We start from the raw sequence: 21,212 nt of genomic DNA, 5'->3' as shown, positions 1-21,212 counted from the left end.
AAAATATGGTGAGTTTGGTGTAGTTTCAGAAAAATAAGCAAAAATGGGCTCAAATTGTTCAAAAATTTTTCTTGGTTTCTTAAAGGCATTTTTGCAACCCCAAGGTTGAGAACCCCTGAAATAGAGTAATGATAACTAACTAAAACACTGTGTTGAGTTAGTCGTGATCAGTCGCTGTCGGACCAGTCCAGCTCCATCATGTCCATGGCCGTCTTGGCCATGTTGATCTTGGTTCCGTGTCTCACGCTGCAGCTCTTCATTGAGTTTTGATTGGATGACGTTCGGAGGCTGACCTGGACTCCGGAGTGGCCTAGGACTCCCACTTCTCCTCTGATTTTCTGGTTGATGGCTTCGCTGCGGTCGCCCCTCACCCCCTGCACCACCAACCCCAGGTCGCCCCTCCTCACGCCCCGCCCCACTACCTTTATGTCTTTCTCCATCTCGCCCATGTCGTCTATATCCAGCGTGAGCATCTCCCCCAGGCTGCCCACGTTACCATGGAGACCCTTGAACAAGGTGGGGAGCCGCCCTCGCTCTTCCATCCTGTCGCCAACTTTCTCCACCTCCCACCCTCCTCCTCCCTCCTTTTCTCTTTCGCCATCTCCCTCCCCGAAGCCCCCCGAGTACCCTCTCACTATGGTGGTCACCCTACTCCTCTGCCTCCCCACTTTCTCCCTGTCCCCCTCCTCCCACGTCCTTTCCTCTCTCTCTACGACGCCCCCAGGGAAGCTTCTGAGGGTCACCTGCACCCGCCGCTCCCCCTCCAGACTCCCACTGTTGTCTCGGTCCCTCCAGCTTTTCTCGTCCATCGTTCCTTCCTCGTCCTCTTCATCGTCCTCCTCACCGAACGTGCCCTGCTGCAGCCCCCGGAGCATGGCGTGCAGCCTCCCGCCGTCCAATGACCCCACCCCTCGTTCTGACCCCGAGCCGCCCCCCCTCTCTGAGTCGCCGTTGCTGAGCGTACGGAGCAGAGAGCTGACCCCAGCGCTGCTCACCCCTGCACTGTTGGAGTCCTGGGAGTGAGAGCGGAAGAAGGAGCCGGAAGAACCAATGGAACCGATGGACATGGGTGTGAAAAACTGCAGAGAGACACCAACGAAGAAGAAGAGGAATAGTTTTCACATCAGTTCAGACGATGATGTACAGTTAGTCCAGTATTTAACAACCGTTTTTGGGTCGTGACCCCATGTTCATTTCTAAGGACCCCAGAGACTTTTTTTTTTTTTCTAGAATTAGATTTTGATCATGTTTGTTATATTTTTTATTTTATTTTAACTAGATTTACATTTGAAAAAGTGACAATATAGCAGAGATTTTGTGGTGTTTTAATTTGAAAAACAGTGACGATTAAAAAAAATTTAACATTTTAATAAGTTTTTTTGTTTTTTTATCATTTACTAGACATTTCAGACGATCCCAAGGTTGAAAAACACGTAAGTTAGTGTTTTGATGACACTTTAAAGCTGCTGGACACATTTTTTAGCAGATACTGTAAATCCATAGTGTCATTAAATTAAAGATCATTTGCTTGAAAAAAAAAAAGATGCAAAAAGTTGAAAGTGTCGCTCAAAAGTTTGTTTTAATTTCCGCTCTGTTCATAGACTTTGTTGGAAAGGTTTTGTGCATTGCATTGTGGGATGTGGAGTCCTGTAAACGGTTCCATAGAAATGTTTTTGTTTCATTCCTAAGGCGCGTTTACACCGAATGCGACTTCAGTGACTATAGTTGTTTAAATCGTCCTCGATGAGTCGCTTGAACATTTGCTCTTTTTGCTCGTTTCATCGCATCATCTACACCAGTGACGTGACGCGATTGTATGTCGTGCGTCACTTGAAAAGGTTTGTTTGAGCGACTTCCAGCCGCTCAAAGCTTGGTTGAGTCACGGGAATAGCACGTTGCGTCATTTACATGATTTTTAATGTCTAGTCGCCAGATTTGCTGAAGTCATGTTCAGTGTGATTTCTTGTGATTCTTCACCAGACGAGGAGGACAATGATTGGATTTTGTTCCCAGTGTTTCCCATGACATCACCTCACTCTGCCAGACATTCAATTTCAACCAGATCAGATTTTTCTGTGTAGTGTTGACAGGTTTTTGAGGCGTGTGCGCTGCACAAAAGCTTCCACAGGATCTAAAAACATTTTCCTCATATTCACTTCATATGCGCGTCTGAAGTTCCACCAACCAGACTTCCTTTGTTTTCACCATCAACTATGGAGGACATCAGTAAAATCTCTGCTCTTTATCTTCTGTGGAAGGTGAAGAGCCGCCAAAACGCTCAATGCCGGCGTTCCTGGATTCACAGGTTTAACCAGCGATGCATCCAACTCGATGAGTTTCACTGTTTTCTTCAGGAGCAACAAATCCTTCCTGGTCCTGGTAAAAGAAACCAGTCCGTGTCGTAGAGCTCCAGGTGGTCACACACCGCCACCATTATTTTCTCCTCCATGCTGAAATGTGTGAAACGACCAGTGTTCGTGTTGACGACCTGACGTCTTTGTCAACAAGAACTCTGATTGGCTTTCACGCGTCACACGAAACATTCAATTTTTTCAACTCAGGCAAATGACGAATGTCACGGAAAATCTGGAGCGCGCGTGTCGCGGCCGACACTCTTACCACGCGGATCAAAGGAGAAGAATTTGCCTCTTACTGCGTCCATCCCATTAAGTTTGTTTGTAGTCTGCGAACGCAGCCTAAGCCCAGAATAAAACAAACGGCATCGTTTTCCTGCAGCTTTCAGTGAAAACAACCGTAATGTGTTGGGAATGTGTCACTTTGGTACAATTTTTGGGGACAAACATGAGAAATTACATAAAGAATGAAGCATCTGTCTACTGGCCTCTACATCCCACAATGCAATGCGCCAAACTTTTCAGACAATGTCAACCAAACAACAAAGAAAATTTTCAAGCAAATGAGAATTTTTCTGAGCACATGATCTTTGATTTATTGATCTACTGTATGATACTGACACTAGAGATTTATTTAAAATGCTTTAAAACGGGCGACAAATGAGACGTTATTTCCTATTACTGTCAACTTTTCAATCACTAAGACCCGTTTTGTTACGTTGTGGCCTTCTACTGCTCAGGTTCCACAAAGGAACCACACTGCCATCTTAGCATAAGCCCCGCCCACCTCTGTGAGCACGCCATGCTTACAGGTGAGATGCTAGAGCGCTCCATGAGGAGGGAGGGAGGACTGGGGGTCCTGTTGGACCTCTCCATCAGCCTCTCCTCCCACAGCCGGAGCCTCCTCTCCCTCTCCTCCAGCTCCTTCTCCTTGGAGTAGAGTTCCCTCTCCAGCTTACGAAGGCGCTCCAGCGTCGACTCGATTTCACATCTGTCAGATAAAAGCAACACATTAAACACAATGTTTACAACGTAGGGGTGGGAATCTTTAGGCAACTCATGATTTCATTTATTTACGATTATAATTGACTTTTCTTTGTTTCTGTTACTGATTCATTACAGGAGACAAATTTTATTTTATAAACCAGCAGAGGAAATGTGTAAACTGTTAAGATTTTTAGAATTCAACCAAACAAATTTAGTTTTCCAAAATAGCTTTTTTTTTTTTTTTTTTTTAAACATGCATTTTACAGCAATGCCTGTCAAAAGAAGAGTCTCTTTCAAAATAAAAGACAAGTCCAACATGAGAGACGTTAAATCTGAGTAGCTAGTTATTTATTTTTGACCAGCTGTTTGTGACCCACCCAGTACAGGTCCCACTGTGACCCACCCAGTAAAGGTCCCACTGTGACCCAGTACAGGTCCCACTGTGACCCACCCAGTAAAGGTCCCACTGTGACCCACTTTTGCTTTCTTCTTCTTCATCTCCTCCTCCTCCAACTCATTGTTTAAAACCTATTTAGTCTAAGACGGGCTTTTACTTTGTAAATAAAGGAGTTCTTTATTTCCACTCCTTTTTTAGTGTTGAGTTCTACTAAAAATGTTTCTCTTCTCTGTTTATTGTGAATTTAAAGCCTCAGGTTCCTGAGCTACATTTGAAAGATTTTTGGATGTTTTGAGTAACATTATGTCTATTTTCTATTTACTGTCTACTCCAGTAGTACTATTACAACTCACTCATTATTATTATTTATAGAAAAAGGTCATTTGACCAAATGTTAACTGCTTTACTTCAGGGAAAAATAACACATAGAGAGAAGGAAGTCAGAATGTTTGAATATTAAATGAAATGAATGAGTCGTAACTAATGTAAACCTCTCACAGTGGGTAATATGAATACACACAGAACAATGAATAATTACATTTGCAACAAACCCTATAATTAGTAGGTTTTTTTTTTATCTAAGAACTTTGTGCATATTTATTGTGTCGTTTATTAACATTAATCATAATTTCAAAAGAAAATAAATGAATTCCATTGGCCTTATTATTATTTATTTTTTTTTCTTTCTATTTATCTTTGTTATCTTAAAATAAAATACGTGTCACTGTAATTTTTTTCCAGTTGAACTTAATTGCAGTACTAGATCTGGCCACAAGGTGTCACTTTAGTTTTCTTTAGAAATGTATTTTTAAGAACAAAGACCTGACGCTGCATTTGCTACAAAGGTGCTTTTTTTTCTTCATCCAACCGTTTTTTCTCATTCATTCATTCATCCTGGTCCAGGTTTTTCTTCATATTATTACCTTTGGCTCTGGATTGATTGCTTTGGGCTGTTCTGATGTTAAATATGCCCAGAATCTCACACCTTCTCTACTCACTCCATCCTCTGGTTTCCACTGTTTACAGCGTTTGTTTCACTTGGAAATTTCACACTGACACATTGCTTTTGTGTCCTCTATCAACTTCTCTGCTGCTGCTGAAGTGAATCCTCCTTTAGCCTCCTCTAAAACTCCCCCACCACCCCATCCCTCCCTCTCCGTTTGTGGGGGAGCGAGGGCCAAGTGGAGGGCGGAAGGAATCTCTTCCATGGAAGCTTTCCAGAAAGCTTAATATAGACTAAAGTGGAGCACAGGGTCACACATTCAACTTATCTCCAGAGTCCACACAGTGTGTGTGTGTGTGTGTGTGTACTTCCCAGCACGTGTGAACTTTTTAAAATTGTCCTTCTGATGGGAACTTTAATGGAAAAACTGTAGGCGAGGGTGATTCTTTCAGCCAGGAATCTAAAAGTGTGTGTGTGTGTGTGTGTGTGTGTGTGTGTGTGTGTGTGTGTGTGTGTGTGTGTGTGTGTGTGTGTGTGTGTGTGTGTGTGTGTGTGTGTGTGTGTACCTCCACTGGTCTTTATTGTGTAGGAAGGAGTTGCACTGGTCTGGTAGTCTGCTATCATTGGCCATGGCCTCCAGGGTCACCAGTACTTGTTTGAATTGAGGACGCTCCTGTAGGTTGAGAGCAAAAGAAAGTGTAAAAAAAATACTTAACATTGGGGAACAAAAAAAGTGAAATCTCGTGCATGACAAAAATCGGAGGATTTCTCCTCAGCTCGGCTTAGATACCTTTGGATCTGCCTGCCAACATTTTCTCATCAGCTCTGCGAAACTTGCTGGACAGCTGGTGGGGATGGTCAGCCTCTGGATACCCCAAAAAAACACACAAACACATGGCTGGGATCAACCAAAGCTTCAAAGAACAGCCGAGGTTCAACGATCAACTACGGCTGGGCCCGTGGAACGTCCCCGCGCCGAATAGCATGTACCATGTTCCCAAGAATTCAGTGGAATGACTCGGTTCCACCGCGTAAAACAAATGAAATTGTGCGATGGACAATGGTAATCCACGTTGAATTGCCTTTAAAACGATATATCACACGACTATGTCACGATAAATTTAGAAATTACCGGAAAAGGAGGTGAGCCGCCCCCCCCTTTCAAAAATGTCTCCGAGAGGCTCTAGACATCCGCTCACAGAATATCCATGTCAAATTACCGCCCGATTCAAAGAGCATCAACAAGGGAATAGTCATTTGAAAAATGGCGCCCCCTGTGGCACATACAGAGTAATGGGCCCCATTCATATATTGTATGTGTCAATAATTCTGTACCAACTGTCGCAATATTTGACTCACAAATAAATGAGAAAACGACTTTAATGGAATTTGCCTAATTCCTCCGGGTCCCTAATTGTATTGTGTGAGGCATAATCCTAATCTACGTTGAATTACCTTTGAAATGATACATCACACGACTATTGGAATTCAAACTGCATTCCGATCTAACGAGAATTGTGCCAATGTTTCGGTACCACCAACTGTCGTAATATTTGACTCACAAATAAATGAGAAATCAACTTCTTTTTTCTTTTTTTTTAGGGCCCCTAATCAAAAATCGGGCTCTGAGCGTTGATTCGTACACATCCATAGATTATAGCTACCAAATTTCAGCCCAATCCGTTCCCGAATAACAGAGGAGTGATTTTAGCTCGTGTACACAACAAGAAGAAGAACAAAGTGAGGGCGTTTAGAGTCGGAACCCTACATTTGTTTCCAAATCTGGCCAAATTATTTGCGTCCAAATTCTGTGCAAATGAATTAATATTTAGAGGTTGTACAAGACACTTGAAAATTGCTCTAATGTGTCAAACTCAAGGCCCAGGGGCCAAATCCGGACCTTTAAAGCACCAATTCGGCCTGCAAGAGAAAGTTAAAAAAAAGTCAGAGAAAACATGAATTATTGTGTAAATTACCAAATAATCTATTTGTAGATATCTCAAATTTATAAACTCCACAATATTTTTAGGGTCTTGCATTTTGTTTATCATCACATTAATGCAGTCATTTTGAATTGCAAATTGTGGAAAGAACTCTCAATTTTTCCACAAATCTTGAAATTCCTCACTAACAATACCACAAAATTTCTCTACATTACACAAAAATCAGTAACAAAATCATCCATCCATCCATCCATCTTCTTCTTCTTTATCCGGGGCCGGGTCGCGGAGGCAGCAGTCTCAGCAGAGATGCCCAGACCTCCCGATTCACACACACCTCCTCCTGCCGTTCTGGGGGGACCCCGAGGCGACACCAGGCCAGCTCAGAGACATAGTACCTCCAGCGTGTCCTGGGCCTTCCACGAGGCCTCTTCCCAGTAGGACATGCCTGAAACACCTCCCGAGGGAGGCGACCAGGAGGCATCTGAAACAGATGCCCGAGCCACTTCAGCTGGCTCCTTTCGACGTGAAGGAGCAGTGACTCTACTCCGAGCTCCTACCGAGTGACTGAGCTTCTCACCCTATCTCGAAGGCTTCGCCCAGCCACCCTGAGAAGGAAACTCATTTCGGCCGCCTGTATCCGCGATCTTGTCCTTTCGGTCATTACCCAAATTTCATGACCATAGCTGAGGGTAGGAACGGAGATCGATCGATCCCTCTTCACCACAACAGTCCGATACAGCGACCGTATCACTGCTAACGCCGCACCGATCCGTCTATCGATCTCACGCTCCATCTGACCCTCACTCGTAAACAAGACCCCGAGATACTTGAACTCCTCCACTTGAGGCAAGGACTCTCCACTGACCCAGAGAGGGGAAACCACCTTTTTCTGGTGGAGAACCATGGCCTCAGATTTGGAGGTGCTGATCCTCATCCCGACCGCTTCACACTCGGCTGCAAACCGCCCCAGTGCACGCTGAAGGTCCTGATTTGATGAAGCCACAAAATTCCTCTAAATTACACAAAAATCAGTAACAAAATCAATCATTTAAAATTGAAGTGATTGACTTAAGGTCAAACTGGTCCGTATTTGGCCCCTGAACTAAAAATAGTTTTACAGCCCTGCTCTATGTGATAACATGGAGAGTAAAAAAAAGTTTTTTTCTGCAAAAACAAATTGAAACTTGGATAAAAATGTTAGAAAGTCCAGTAACCAGAGTGTCTTTGTTTCTCCAGATGAATCCAGTTGTTTCCTGTGTTAATTATAAATGCTGACGTCATTGTTGATCAGACAACCACCCGCTGTGATGAACGTTGCCCCCTCTCTGGAACAGTTTCTTTTGTCATTGCGTTTATTATGTTATTATTCTATAGAACAAATATGTAACTTTCTTATAGAAAAAATGAATTATTGTGCTTGAATCATTGTTTGGCTCATTATGTGGTCTTTATGGTTTTAATGTCATATTGACTGATGTCATTTAAACAAACGTGTGACTATGTCCCACCCCCACCCATTAAAAAACAAAGGGCTGTGACTCCGCCCAGGGGGAAACGTGTTTAAGAACAGTTGATGGAAACCATTTTCCCTGAGGATTATTTCCAGTATGGTGAGCAGTTGAAGGGTCAGGAAGAGAAGTGAAGCAGAGACGGCAAAAAACTAAGGGGGGGGATTTTTGGAGATTAGCCAACAGCTAAACAAGAGTTCTCATAGTTTCTTTAGTTTTAAATCCAGTCTGTGTGTAACTTAGACCTGTCCCCATCATCATCCTCTCAAAAAACAGCTCTACTGTTTCCACCCTCTCTCTCTCTCTATTTTGTCGCCCGTCCCTCGCTTGCTCGTAAAGACGTTAGGAAAGAGGGGGAGGGGGGGTGGGCTCTGGCCAGGCTCCACTGTTGTGTGTCCAGGCCTTACAAGAGCACAGAACTGACATCAGACCTAAAAATATTCCACCTCAGACTCACAAGCTCACAGTGGAAACCATGAGAGCATCACATGGTGCCTCCAGCTCTACATAGTACACATAGTACACAGTGTGCATATAGTACACATAGTACACAGTGTGCATATAGTACACAGTGTGCATATAGTACACAGTGTGCATATAGTACACAGTGTGCATATAGTACACATATAGTACACAGTGTGCATATAGTACACAGTGTGCATATAGTACACAGTGTGCATATAGTACACAGTGTGCATATAGTACACATATAGTACACAGTGTGCATATAGTACACAGTGTGCATATAGTACACATTGTGCATATAGTACACATAGTACACAGTGTGCATATAGTACACATTGTGCATATAGTACACAGTGTGCATATAGTACACATATAGTACACAGTGTGCATATAGTACACAGTGTGCATATAGTACACATATAGTACACAGTGTGCATATAGTACACATATAGTACACAGTGTGCATATAGTACACAGTGTGCATATAGTACACATATAGTACACAGTGTGCATATAGTACACAGTGTGCATATAGTACACATATAGTACACAGTGTGCATATAGTACACAGTGTGCATATAGTACACAGTGTGCATATAGTACGCCTCCAGGATTTTGAGGCGTGCAGGAAAGATTGTGGCCGACCCCTCCCACCCCGGTCATAAACTGTTTCAATCTCTCCCTTCTGGAAGGAGGTTTAGGTCCATCAGGACCAGAACCTCCAGACACAGAAACAGCTTCTTTCCCTCTGCCACCATCCACATGAACACACCCCAAGTCACCCACTGAACCCCCCACCCCCACCCGATCACCACCTCCATGATGACATTATCTGCTGCACTGTATATACAGTATATATATATATATATATATATATATATATATATATATATATACATATATATATATATATATATATATATATATATATATATATATATATATATATTTATCCTATATTCTCTATCCTTTGTTTATCCCTCATCCTTTATATTTATCATTATTATTATTATTATTGTTGCTGGGTTGTTCTTTGTTTTTTTATTTTTTTGTTGTTGTTTGTTTTGTGCACCAACTACCAAGACAAATTCCTTGTACTGTCCTTAAAACTGTACATGGCCATTAAAAACATTTCTGATTCTGATTCTGATATAGTACATATAGTACACAGTGTGCATATAGTACACAGTGTACATATAGTACACAGTGTGCATATAGTACACATAGTACACAGTGTGCATATAGTACACATAGTACACAGTGTACATATAGTACACAGTGTGCATATAGTACACATAGTACACAGTGTACATATAGTACACAGTGTGCATATAGTACACATAGTACACAGTGTGCATATAGTACACATAGTACACAGTGTACATATAGTACACAGTGTGCATATAGTACACATAGTACACAGTGTACATATAGTACACAGTGTGCATATAGTACACATAGTACACAGTGTACATATAGTACACAGTGTGCATATAGTACACAGTGTGCATATAGTACACAGTGTGCATATAGTACACATAGTACACAGTGTGCATATAGTACACATAGTACACAGTGTACATATAGTACACAGTGTGCATATAGTACACATAGTACACAGTGTGCATATAGTACACAGTGTACATATAGTACACATAGTACACAGTGTGCATATAGTACACATAGTACACAGTGTGCATATAGTACACAGTGTGCATACTCATAGTACACAATGTGCATAGTACACTGGGGGGTGGATACACTAAAGGTTTAGGGGTATTAGGGGTATTAAGACGTGTGCAAATGTCACTACACGTGCTAATAAACCGTACAAACCCTAGGGAATCAGGAGTGTGCTGCTGCTGCACGTCGCAATGCGACCTCAATCCAACTCTAATGAATATGTAAAGTAGGCGGAGCTCCCAAGGGGAGCAAAAATCTGGGAGGAGGACATGCAAATAAATGAATACAGTGGACGCAATGCAATTCATCAAACCAGAAACTGTTTGCGGTTATTGTTTTAGCACAAGAAAATAGTTCGACTGGCATTCAGGTGCAAACTCACACGCAGAGATCAGCTGCAGTAAATGTTGACACAAAACACAGCGGAGATGAAAAAAGGCTCCAGTTAACCTTTATAGTATAAAAAATAATTTAAATAAAACAATAGTTAATATTAACATCCACTAAATGAGAAAATAAAGTGCATAATTTACGCAGTGATGGTATATGAGAGTGTGCTGACACAGCGCTGCTCAGACCTACTGGATGATGGTCAGTTGATCATCTTCAAATAATACAGACTGATTGACAGACTGTGTAGCTGTATTAACTCAGATCAATGGTAGATCAATAGGACGGTTTATGTCCTAATCTGACATTTTTTCATTAACTGATCAGAGCAAAGTTACAGGACCTGATGGAGAACATTAAATGAGGGAGAAAAATATCATTAAGTTTTAAAGTGTGCATACTACACATAGTACACAGTGTGCATACATATAGGTTTTAAAGTTGTTAAAAAAAAGAAAAAACATTATCTGTTCATTTAGTTTTCTACATTATTAAATGTTTGTGCAGCAGACAGAGAAGTTTATCTGTCTCCATTTTAACTTCCTCAAATGTCATTGTGTGCTTCTGTGCACTCACGTCTTCAAGTTGAACGAGCAAAACGCTCATTAAATAGGGGCGGTCTGCACCAGTTCTGCATATACACTAATCATTGCTGCAACCTTAATGAATTCCTCACTGCAGGTGAGAAAGGATTTAGAGACACAACTGGTTTATTTCCCTTTATTTCAGATCTTAGTGAATCCGCCCCAAAGTGCACAGTGTACATATAGTGTACATATAGTACACATGCTCAAATCAAACTAAGACCTTGTCCACATGTAGCCTGGGATCTGCTAAAACAAATGTATTTTTTTACGGTTTGTCATCCACACAAAAATCTATGATGAGGTCATTAAAAATGGGGCTTTTGGAAAACTTGAACCAAAGTGAAGATTTGGTTTTAAGATTCCAAACGTCACAGGGACTGTGCTGGTGACACTGGTGTGGGGCAGAGGTGCCTGGTTGGGGGTGCTTGTGCACGCCTGCTTGTCGGTCTGTGGCTGGTTGATGGCGTCCTCTCTCGTTGGGGGGGCCGGGCCGCCTCCCTGTGGACTGGGTCTCAAACATGGGTAGGCAGGTGTGCAAAACTATAAGTGTGCACTGGGACCCCAATACATAAAGCTGCCAACCACAGAGAGTGACGTCACTGGTGAGTACTGAAACACATTTATGCAGTTTGGTGTGGATGGATTTATTTTTTTTAAATGATGATGTGTGGACCTAACTTTTTATTTTAACAGAGGATGGTGGATACACGTCTATAAAAATACCTGCCTACGTGTGGACGAGGCCTAACAAGAGAAAGTTCTGAATACCTCCTGCTTTTCTACGACCAACCACGCCACCTGAAGGCCTTCGAAACCTTTGAAAGGAACTTCCCGAGTCAGCATCTCCCATAAAACCTAGAACAAAGAAGCATACATGACTGGAATATCCAGATATTGTCTTAAAAACGAATGACAATATGGACATTTGAAGCCGACTCACCACTCCGTATGAGTACGTGTCACAGGTCTCTGACACAGGAAGACTCTGAATGACTTCTGGAGCCATCCATGGAAAAGTTCCCACCACCGTCATGTGAGTGGTGTGAGACAAGAACTTAGACGCTCCGAAGTCACAAATCTGAAAGCACAACAGAACCATGGTAATAAATGCTGATGTTTTTATCTGTATGTACAGTATGTAGAGAAATAATCAGGAATACAAACCTTCAGCACTTTATCAGCCGTCATTACCACTGCAAAATAAAGACAAAATCAACCTGTCACAGTTAGATAATGACAGTAGAAATCAAAGTTAAACGTGTATACTGTAAATAGGAAGTGACATCAGAATGAACTCATAATGTTACCGTTGCGTGACTTCAGGTCTCTGTGAATAACTTTGATTGGTGCGTCTGCGTGTAAGTAATTCATCCCTGTAAGAAAATACAACAGTAAAAACTACAGCTGCAGTTATTCTCTGCTGCTGTAATGGTTTATGTGGTGTTAGTTATCATTATTAAACATGTGCTTAAACTCTGCTGTATTTAAAGTTTAAAGTAGGGGTAAACATGTAGAAGTAGAACATCCAAAGACATATATATATATATATATATTTATTTACCTTTAGCCATCTGTATGGCCCATGTCATGATCTGCTCCATATCCATCTCTTCACTCTGTTCACTGGACAGATATTCATACAGAGACCCCCCACTGGCATATTCTAGACAGGGACGAGTGTAAAGACAAATAATTAGAATAATACAAAATAACAACATAGAAAACTGCAAAACTTAGCATTAACCTTTTTTTTTTAAATGTAAGGCAATTGATCAATGTGTTTAAATAACGTTTTTAAATGTCATTTTATAATCTTAAAATTAATAGTTAATCTCCAAGTAAAAGCACAAAAGTACTTAAATTAATTTTATCCAATTACAGAAAAATAGACTCTGACAACAGAAATAGACAAAATAACTCAAAACCACATGTTTTATTGATAACAGTTACAGTTCTCTGATGATAAAACCTTCATCGACTCTAGAAAAAGGCACAGAATAAAAACCAACGACCCTGAAAAGGACTTTGTAAATCTTAAGTCTATGATTTATGTAAAAAATAAATAAATCGTGTTTTACAGTCAAGTAAAAATATCTTTTGTAAAGCTCATTTGTTGTTTACTGATTTTGTAACTAATAATTTATAATGCTTGTATAACTCATCTGTATTATGTGTAAATGAAATCAAAAATTGACCATGTGACCACTGGGAACAACTGGTCATCTGTAATATTTGGTTATAGCAGGAAAGAGATGGAAAAGCTCTGCTCTATTTATTAACATGTTTACATAATAATAATACATTAACTCAAGAAACCAGAAAAAAATGAATTTAATCTGTCAATGTGACGTTTTCATCCTTAATATTAATATCAGGGTCCTCCACCGGTTAAAGCTTCTTTTTATGCAATAAAATAAATGTATTTATTTCATTGCAATAATAAAACATGCATAACTGTCAAGGTGAAAAATAATAACAATTAAAAATGAAAGCTTCTATTTTCCCCTGTATTTAAAGGCCTTGATTAATACCTAATTTCACATGTTTATGTTCACATAACTTTTAGTATTGTTGCTCTAACTTTTATGCACATTCAGTTTTTTATTGAAAGAATGATTTTTATGTCTATACATAATAATAATAATAATAAAACGTGATCGTCTGTTTCAAGAGCTACATTATTATCTTTTGCACATTCTATGTCATTATGTGTGTTTTAGGATTAAATTTGCCTATATTGGTATTGTCTATTGTGTATCTATATTGTCATTATATATTTTTCTCTCTTGGTTGTCGTTTAGTGTATTTTTGTTGTCGTTTTGTATATTTTTCTGCTATTTTGTGTTCATTTATAGTTATTTCGTTTGTTCTTGGAGGTAATTGGTCTGTATTTGCTGTTATTTTGAGCATTTTTCCATAGTTTTGTAACTATTTTGAGTTATTCTGTGTATTTTTGTGTTAACTTAAACAAAGATCATTTTTGTACTTTGTGTAATTTTGAGTGAATTTTGATTCACTCAATTTTGACCCCCGGCTGCAGTTACTTATGTCTGTCATACAGTAAGTGCAGTAAAAATAAAAAAAATCTGTTGTTATGCCTCATCATCAACACGTTAAACCCTAAATCCTTTAGTTTAACTCTATTATGCACATGTTGATGTTAAAGGAGGAAAACGCCTCCAACATTTATTTTTCCTCAAATGACTTTTAGCTAAATGAATTATTTAAATAAAACACACACACACACACACACACAGGTCTGACCTGTGACAATGCCATAGTTGGGAGATTCCAGCACGGCTCCATAAAACTGAATGATGTTTTTATGACTCAGCACACTGAGAATCTCAGCCTGGAGGAGGAAAAAAGTAGAAAAAGAAGAAGAACATTTGTGATCATCTAATCTTTGATTATTGATAAAAGCAAACTGTAAACCTTAGTGTGGACTCTGTGTGTGTGTGTGTGTGTGTGTGTGTGTGTGTGTGTGTGTGTGTGTGTGAGCCTCTAAACACCACAGTGTCAAACATGTCATTCATCTAAACTGACATTAAGATCATAACCTTTGCTTTAGTGGAAAACGCAACATTTGCCAAAAGACTTTTTTCTCTCACACGTTTTTTTTCTTCCAAAAACTAATTTGTATTTCAAATCTTTTCATATTGAATGAGAAACTATGGCGGCACTGAAAGTACAGCTCCATTAGGCTTTATTTATTTTATCAACTATAAACAGAATCACGTTCACGTCTGACCACCCTGATGTGTTTTTACGGCTTTCTAAGAAAATCAGAGAATGGAAAATCTTCTCCATTTGTTTAGATCAGTGGTTCTCAACATGTTCAGCCCTTTAGTGACCCCCAAAATAAAGGTCCCAGAGACCAGGGTCCATCCATATAACCACATTTATTTATTCATCTGAATATCCACTGTTATCCAGGAACGTTTATTATTATTATTATTATTATTATTATTATTATAGTCATCTTAAAGATGGAAATCCTGGTTTTAATCACTAATAAAATGGTTCAAAATGACCAAAAATGGTGGAAAAGGAGGTGAAATGAGATTTTAAAAACCACAGAAAATGGTTAAAAATTGTAAATCAGAGGAAAGTGGTAAAAATGGTTCAAAGTGTCAATATTGGAACAATTAGTTTAAACTGCCAAATTATGATCATGACAAATGGTGAATGTGGTTAAAATGGCAAAAATAATAAAGAGGTTAAAAGTGACAATAATGGATCAATATCTGTGACATTAGGTGTAAAGTGTTTATAAGTGCTGAACATGTCTGGAAAGTGGAAAAAATGTGCAGAAAAGTCATTAAAATGTCAAAAATGGGAGAAATGTAGCAAAACTAGAACTTTTACTGAACCTCATGTTGTTTTTATGATGATTGTGTTTGTTTGGCTTTAATCTTTGTGTAGTTGAATGTTGTTGGGAGGAGCAAGTGTAATGTCATTGTACTTGTGCAATGACAATAAAATGATTCTATTCTAAAAATACATTAAAAGGAGCAAAAAATATGGCAAGAAAATAGATTAAAATATGGTGAGTTTGGTGGAGTTGTAGAAAAATGGTAAAAATACGCAAAAATGGGCTCAAATTGTTAAAAAAATATGGGAACACTTTGAAGTTTTATACATGATGCTGTCATTAGCATGAATACGGCATTAAGCGTCCTTTGTTACCCTACCCCCACTAGATCCCTCCACCTAACCCAAAAAATGCCAACATAGCTCCAAAGGTCACAATTTAGATCAATGGTTCCCAAACTTTTTGTACCCATGGTACACCAAAGGACACCTATTGTGTAAAATATCCTTTATAACACGTGTTATTACTCATACATGTACAATATCACGGGCGATCGTACAAGAAAACGCTTGTTGTTTTAATATTTACCTTTGTCAGTCTTAGAATTTATTTATTTATTTATTTTAAAGAATAGTTTTTAGGTTTAGAGTTTTCCTCTGTATTATGAAATGAGTGAATATACAAAGTAGTAAATGTGTAGTTGTATATTACAATAATAATGTACGTGTCAGTGGGTTTATAACGTTACGGTTTCCCACACGTGAAAAAAAAACAACTTAAACCAAACTCAGGTTTTCACTCGTTCTTACTTTAATTTTTTCCAGTGACAGAAAAAAGTGAAAAACCTTTGATCATAAAACACAATGTTAATAAGTTCATCATTTTTCATCAAACAACGTAAGTACAAATAAACACTTTTTCAGGTCAATACATTTAATTTTGTAAAAGTATATTAAATCAATGCAGGTAATTAATCTGTAAAATAAGGCATTAATCAAACAAAAAACTAGATCTACTTTAATAACCTGCAACCTTTTTCCTTATGTTTATATCATTTATAGATATGACAATTTTAATTTAACAACAGAAATACTTCTATATTTTACTATTTTCATACATAAATTCACTTATTAAAGAGAAATTTGTAATACAGTACATACAGAAAGTATTCACACTGTTCCCACATTTCATCATGTTACAGTTTTATTCCTAAATTCTACCCATAATTCCCCATAATGACAACTTAAAAACGTTTGTTTGAGATTTTTGGCAAATTTATTAAAAATAAAAAAGGAAGAAATCACTTGTACATAAGTATTCACAGCCTTTGAGATCAAGCTCTAAATGTATCTGAGGTGCATTCTGTTTCTACTGATCATCTTGAGATGTTTCTACAGCCTAACTGGATGGAGTCCACCTGTGGTAGAATCAGTAGATTGGACATGATTTGGAAAGGCACACACCTATCTATCTATAGAAGGTCCCACAGTTAACAGTGTATGTCAGACCACAAAACAAACATGAAGTCCAAGGAATTGTCTGTAGACCTCTGAGACAGGATTAGGTCTGGAGAAGGGTACAGCAACATTTCTGCTGCTTTAAAGGTCCAATGATCACAGTGGTCTCCATCATCCATAAATAGAAGAAGTTTGGAACCACCAGGACTCTTCCTAGAGCTGGTTCGTACCTCTAAACTGAGTGATCGGGGAAGAAGGGCTTTAGTGAGGGATGTGACTAACAACCTGATGGTCACTCTGACAGAGCTCCAGGGTTCCTCTGTGGAGAGAGGAGAACCTTCCAGCAGGACGACCATCACTGCAGCACTCCACCAATCAGGTCTGTATGGTAGAGTGACCAGACAGAAGCCACTCCTTAGTAAAAGGCACATGGCAGCCCACCTGGAGTTTACCTAACAACACCTGAAAGACTCTCAGACCATGAGAAACAAAGTTCTCTGGTCTGATCAGACAAAGATTGAACTCTTTGGCGTGAATGCCAAGCGTAATGTTTGGAGGACACCAGGCACCGCTCATCACCTGGACAATACCATCCCTACAGTGAAGCATGGTGGTGGCAGCATCATGCTGTGGGGATGTTTTTCAGCAGCAGGAACCAGTAGACTAGTCAAGATTGAGGGGAAAATGAATACAGTAATGTATAGAAACATCCTGGAAGAAAACCTGGTCCAGAACGTTCTTGACCTCAGACTGGGGCGATGGTTTATCTTTCAACAGGACAACGACCCTAAGCACACAGCCAAGATATGGAAGGAGTGGCTTCAGGACAACTCTGTGAATGTCCTACAGTGGCCCAGAGCCCAGACGTGAATCCCATTAAACATCTCTGGAGGATCTGAAAATGTCTGTGCACCAACGTTCCTCATCCAACCTGATGGAGCTCCAGAGGTTCTGTAAAGAGGAATGGACCAAAGTGTCCACAGATAGACGTACCAAGCTTGTGGCTTCATATTCCTAAAGACTTGAGGCTGTAATTACTGCCAAAGGTACCACAACAAAGTACTGAGCAAAGGCTGTGAATACTTATGTACATGTTATATTTTCATTCTTTATTTCTAATACATTTGTAAACATTTTAAAAAAATTAAAAATAATAAAAAATTCTTCATGTTGTCATTATGGAGTATTGTGTGTAGAATTTTGAGGAAAAAAATGAATTGAATCCTTTTTGGAATAAAACTGTAACATGATGAAATGTGGGAAAAGCAAAGCGTTGTGAATACTTTCTGTATGAACTTTATTTTAAAAACTAACTTATTTTAGCTTTTAAATATATAAACAAGGTTTGAAGCTAAAACGTTTCTGGGGTTCTCAGCTCTGTTGTTGTTTATAGGGCGACTTTCTCATCAGTGCGATAACGCTCACCTGTTGAGGTGAGGAGTGGTGTAAGTGTGCACTGTCATGCGCTTGGAGCAACAGTATGGTTGTCACAAAATCCCACGGTACACCTGGACATGCCCACGGTACACCAGTGGGCCACGACACACCGTTTGGGAACCACTGATTTAACAAACAACACAATGATTTAATCTTATTTATAAAACTTCAAGTAAAGTGTTACCAACAATATTCTTAGTTTCTCAAAGGCATCTGGTGACCCTCTCCCTGGGTCTTGCGACCCCAAAGGGGGTCCTGACCCTAAGGTTGAGAACCTGTGCTTTAGAATGTGCTGTCATGTGACTTATTTATACTTTAAACTTTTGACCTCTTCCTGACACTGTGTGTGTGTGTGTGTGTTTTACCTCTTTGTCTATCTTCAGGAGCTTCTTCACAGCCACCTCCTTGTTCTTGGAGATCCACAGAGCCCTGTAGACGCTCCCAAAGCTTCCTCCTCCACAGTTCTCATAAAACAGCAAGTCGTCATGTCTGATCTGGACAAACGACGACGACATGGCATACTGACTCACACACACACACACACCCCCACACCCCCACACACACACAGTCTCACACACACAAAAACAGCCTTGGATGACCAGGATCAGAAGATGAACTTTGGTAAATCCAGGTCTTTTCTGCTCCACAGGTTGGACGATGTTGTCCAGAGTCAGAATCCAGAAAGAACTGGAAGGTTTTTTTTTCTCCTGTCAGTGAGTGAGTCAGGAAAAGTTCTTTATGAAGGAACTACATTGCCTGGTGGTGGTGAGTGCATGGAACTACAACACACACACACACACTTTCACAGAGCTTGAGGATGAAGGGTGTGTGTGTGTGTGTGTGTGTAACAAATACTCACGTTACTGTAATTTAGTTGCTTTTATGGCTTTTTACGTTTTTGAGTATATTTCTAAATGAGGAAATTAACTTGTCTTTTTGTTTTGTTTTTTTACAGAATAATTCATTTCTTTCCTGGAATTAACTGTTACTGAGTAAATTATATATATATTTTGTTTTAAAATAATCAATAGACTTTGTGAAACTACAAAGAAATGAAATGACCAGAAAACAATCAAATGAATCACATCATAGTCGACCAATCAGATTAAACGTAATGCATCACATCATAGTCAACCAATCAGATTAAACGTAATGAATCACATCATAGTCGACCAATCAGATTAAACGTAATGAATCACATCATTGTCGACCAATCAGATTAAACGTAATGCATCACATCATAGTCGACCAATCAGATTAAACGTAATGAATCACATCATAGTCGACCAATCAGATTAAACGTAATGAATCACATCATAGTCGACCAATCAGATTAAACGTAATGAATCACATCATAGTCGACCAATCAGATTAAACGTAATGAATCACATCATAGTCGACCAATCAGATTAAACGTAATGTATCACATCATAGTCGACCAATCAGATTAAACGTAATGCATCACATCATAGTCGACCAATCAGATTAAACGTAATGAATCACATCATAGTCGACCAATCAGATTAAACGTAATGAATCACATCATAGTCGACCAATCAGATTAAACGTATTGCGCTGCAGCAAATCATCATTGAATGAAGGTTATGTTCTCAGTTTTACAGTTGATAAATGTATCTATATTTAGATCATGATCATTTATTTTATTTTTAATTGAATTAATTGATGTTATTTTATTTAAAAAATAAATTAAGTTCCAATTGTGGTACATTATGTCTCTACATTATTTAAGTTTCTACATCATATGTTTACTGTATGTAAGGGACCCGTACCAAGATTTATTACCAACAATAAACGTGAGGGTTAAAGTATAATTAGTAACTTTTATTCTGAGTATTATTTATTTCAGGTACTTTTGTCCAATCAGAGAGTTCAGAGCAGACACACTGTTCAAATATGGTCATTGGCATCCAGGGCATTCCTTCCTCCTGGATAACTGAGGCTATATAAAACCTCACACACACACACACACACACACACACACACACACACACACACACACACACACACACACAATGATGTCAGATGTTATTCCTACTTTCCGATCAGTGTTACTCAGACTTTAAACGTCAGTGATGAACTGTCTGTACTGTCAGTGATTAACAGACACATTAATACCACGAGGCGTCTGTTATCATTACAAGTTTCATATTCATATTCTTCTCTTTCAAACTTCATCCTGTTTCCTGCTCACATTGATGGCAGCGCGACTATCCTGTACCGGGTGATGTCAGAGGGTCATTCCTGTCTGATTTAGTAACACACACACACACACACACACACACACACACACACACCCCTCCCTGTGCTGTAGTGTGTGTGTGTGTGTGTGTGTGTGTGTGTGTGTGTGTGTGTGTGTGTGTAGCGTTGCAGATGTCTTTTCACACATTATTTACACTTAAACTGATTTTATTATTTGTAGAGGTGGTAAAAGTACTAATCTTTAGTACTAAAGTAAAAGTATAGATACTTCAATAGAAAATAACTGGTGAAAGTATTGAAGTTGTTCCTTTATTTGAGTAAAAGTAAAAAGTATTCGCTACTAAATGTACTTATGTAAAAAAGAAAAAATGTCCCTTCAATAATAAAACATATCTTTTAAGAACTTGTAGAAAACTGGAACATGGAAATAAATTCAATCTGTTTCCTTTGAACACCTGGAGAATTGATCACTTATTATAAATACAATTTGTAATGAAATGTTATAAGAAAAAAATGATAATTCTCA

At 39.1% G+C, this 21,212-nt stretch overlaps 1 protein-coding gene across 1 annotated transcript; it reads right to left on the bottom strand.

Annotated features, from left to right (window-relative positions):
- On the bottom strand, positions 1-19,244 carry LOC114479146 (mitogen-activated protein kinase kinase kinase 20-like). Its single transcript, XM_028472663.1, has 11 exons — positions 18,832-19,244; positions 14,522-14,609; positions 12,819-12,920; positions 12,565-12,630; positions 12,422-12,450; positions 12,198-12,335; positions 12,026-12,112; positions 5,472-5,546; positions 5,248-5,354; positions 3,165-3,345; positions 1-1,079 (listed from the first exon to the last, which is right to left on the bottom strand). Exons 1-11 carry the CDS (start codon positions 18,979-18,981, stop codon positions 168-170), a joined length of 1,935 nt encoding a protein of 644 aa, XP_028328464.1. The 5' UTR covers positions 18,982-19,244; the 3' UTR covers positions 1-167.
- Between the last annotated feature and the right edge of the window lie 1,968 nt (positions 19,245-21,212).

The sequence above is a fragment of the Gouania willdenowi genome, chromosome 17 (genome assembly GCF_900634775.1).
Source record: "Gouania willdenowi chromosome 17, fGouWil2.1, whole genome shotgun sequence".
Taxonomy (NCBI): domain Eukaryota; kingdom Metazoa; phylum Chordata; class Actinopteri; order Blenniiformes; family Gobiesocidae; genus Gouania; species Gouania willdenowi.
The sequence above is the reverse complement of the archived record's forward strand: the minus strand, read 5'-3'. Positions and strand labels throughout refer to the sequence as shown.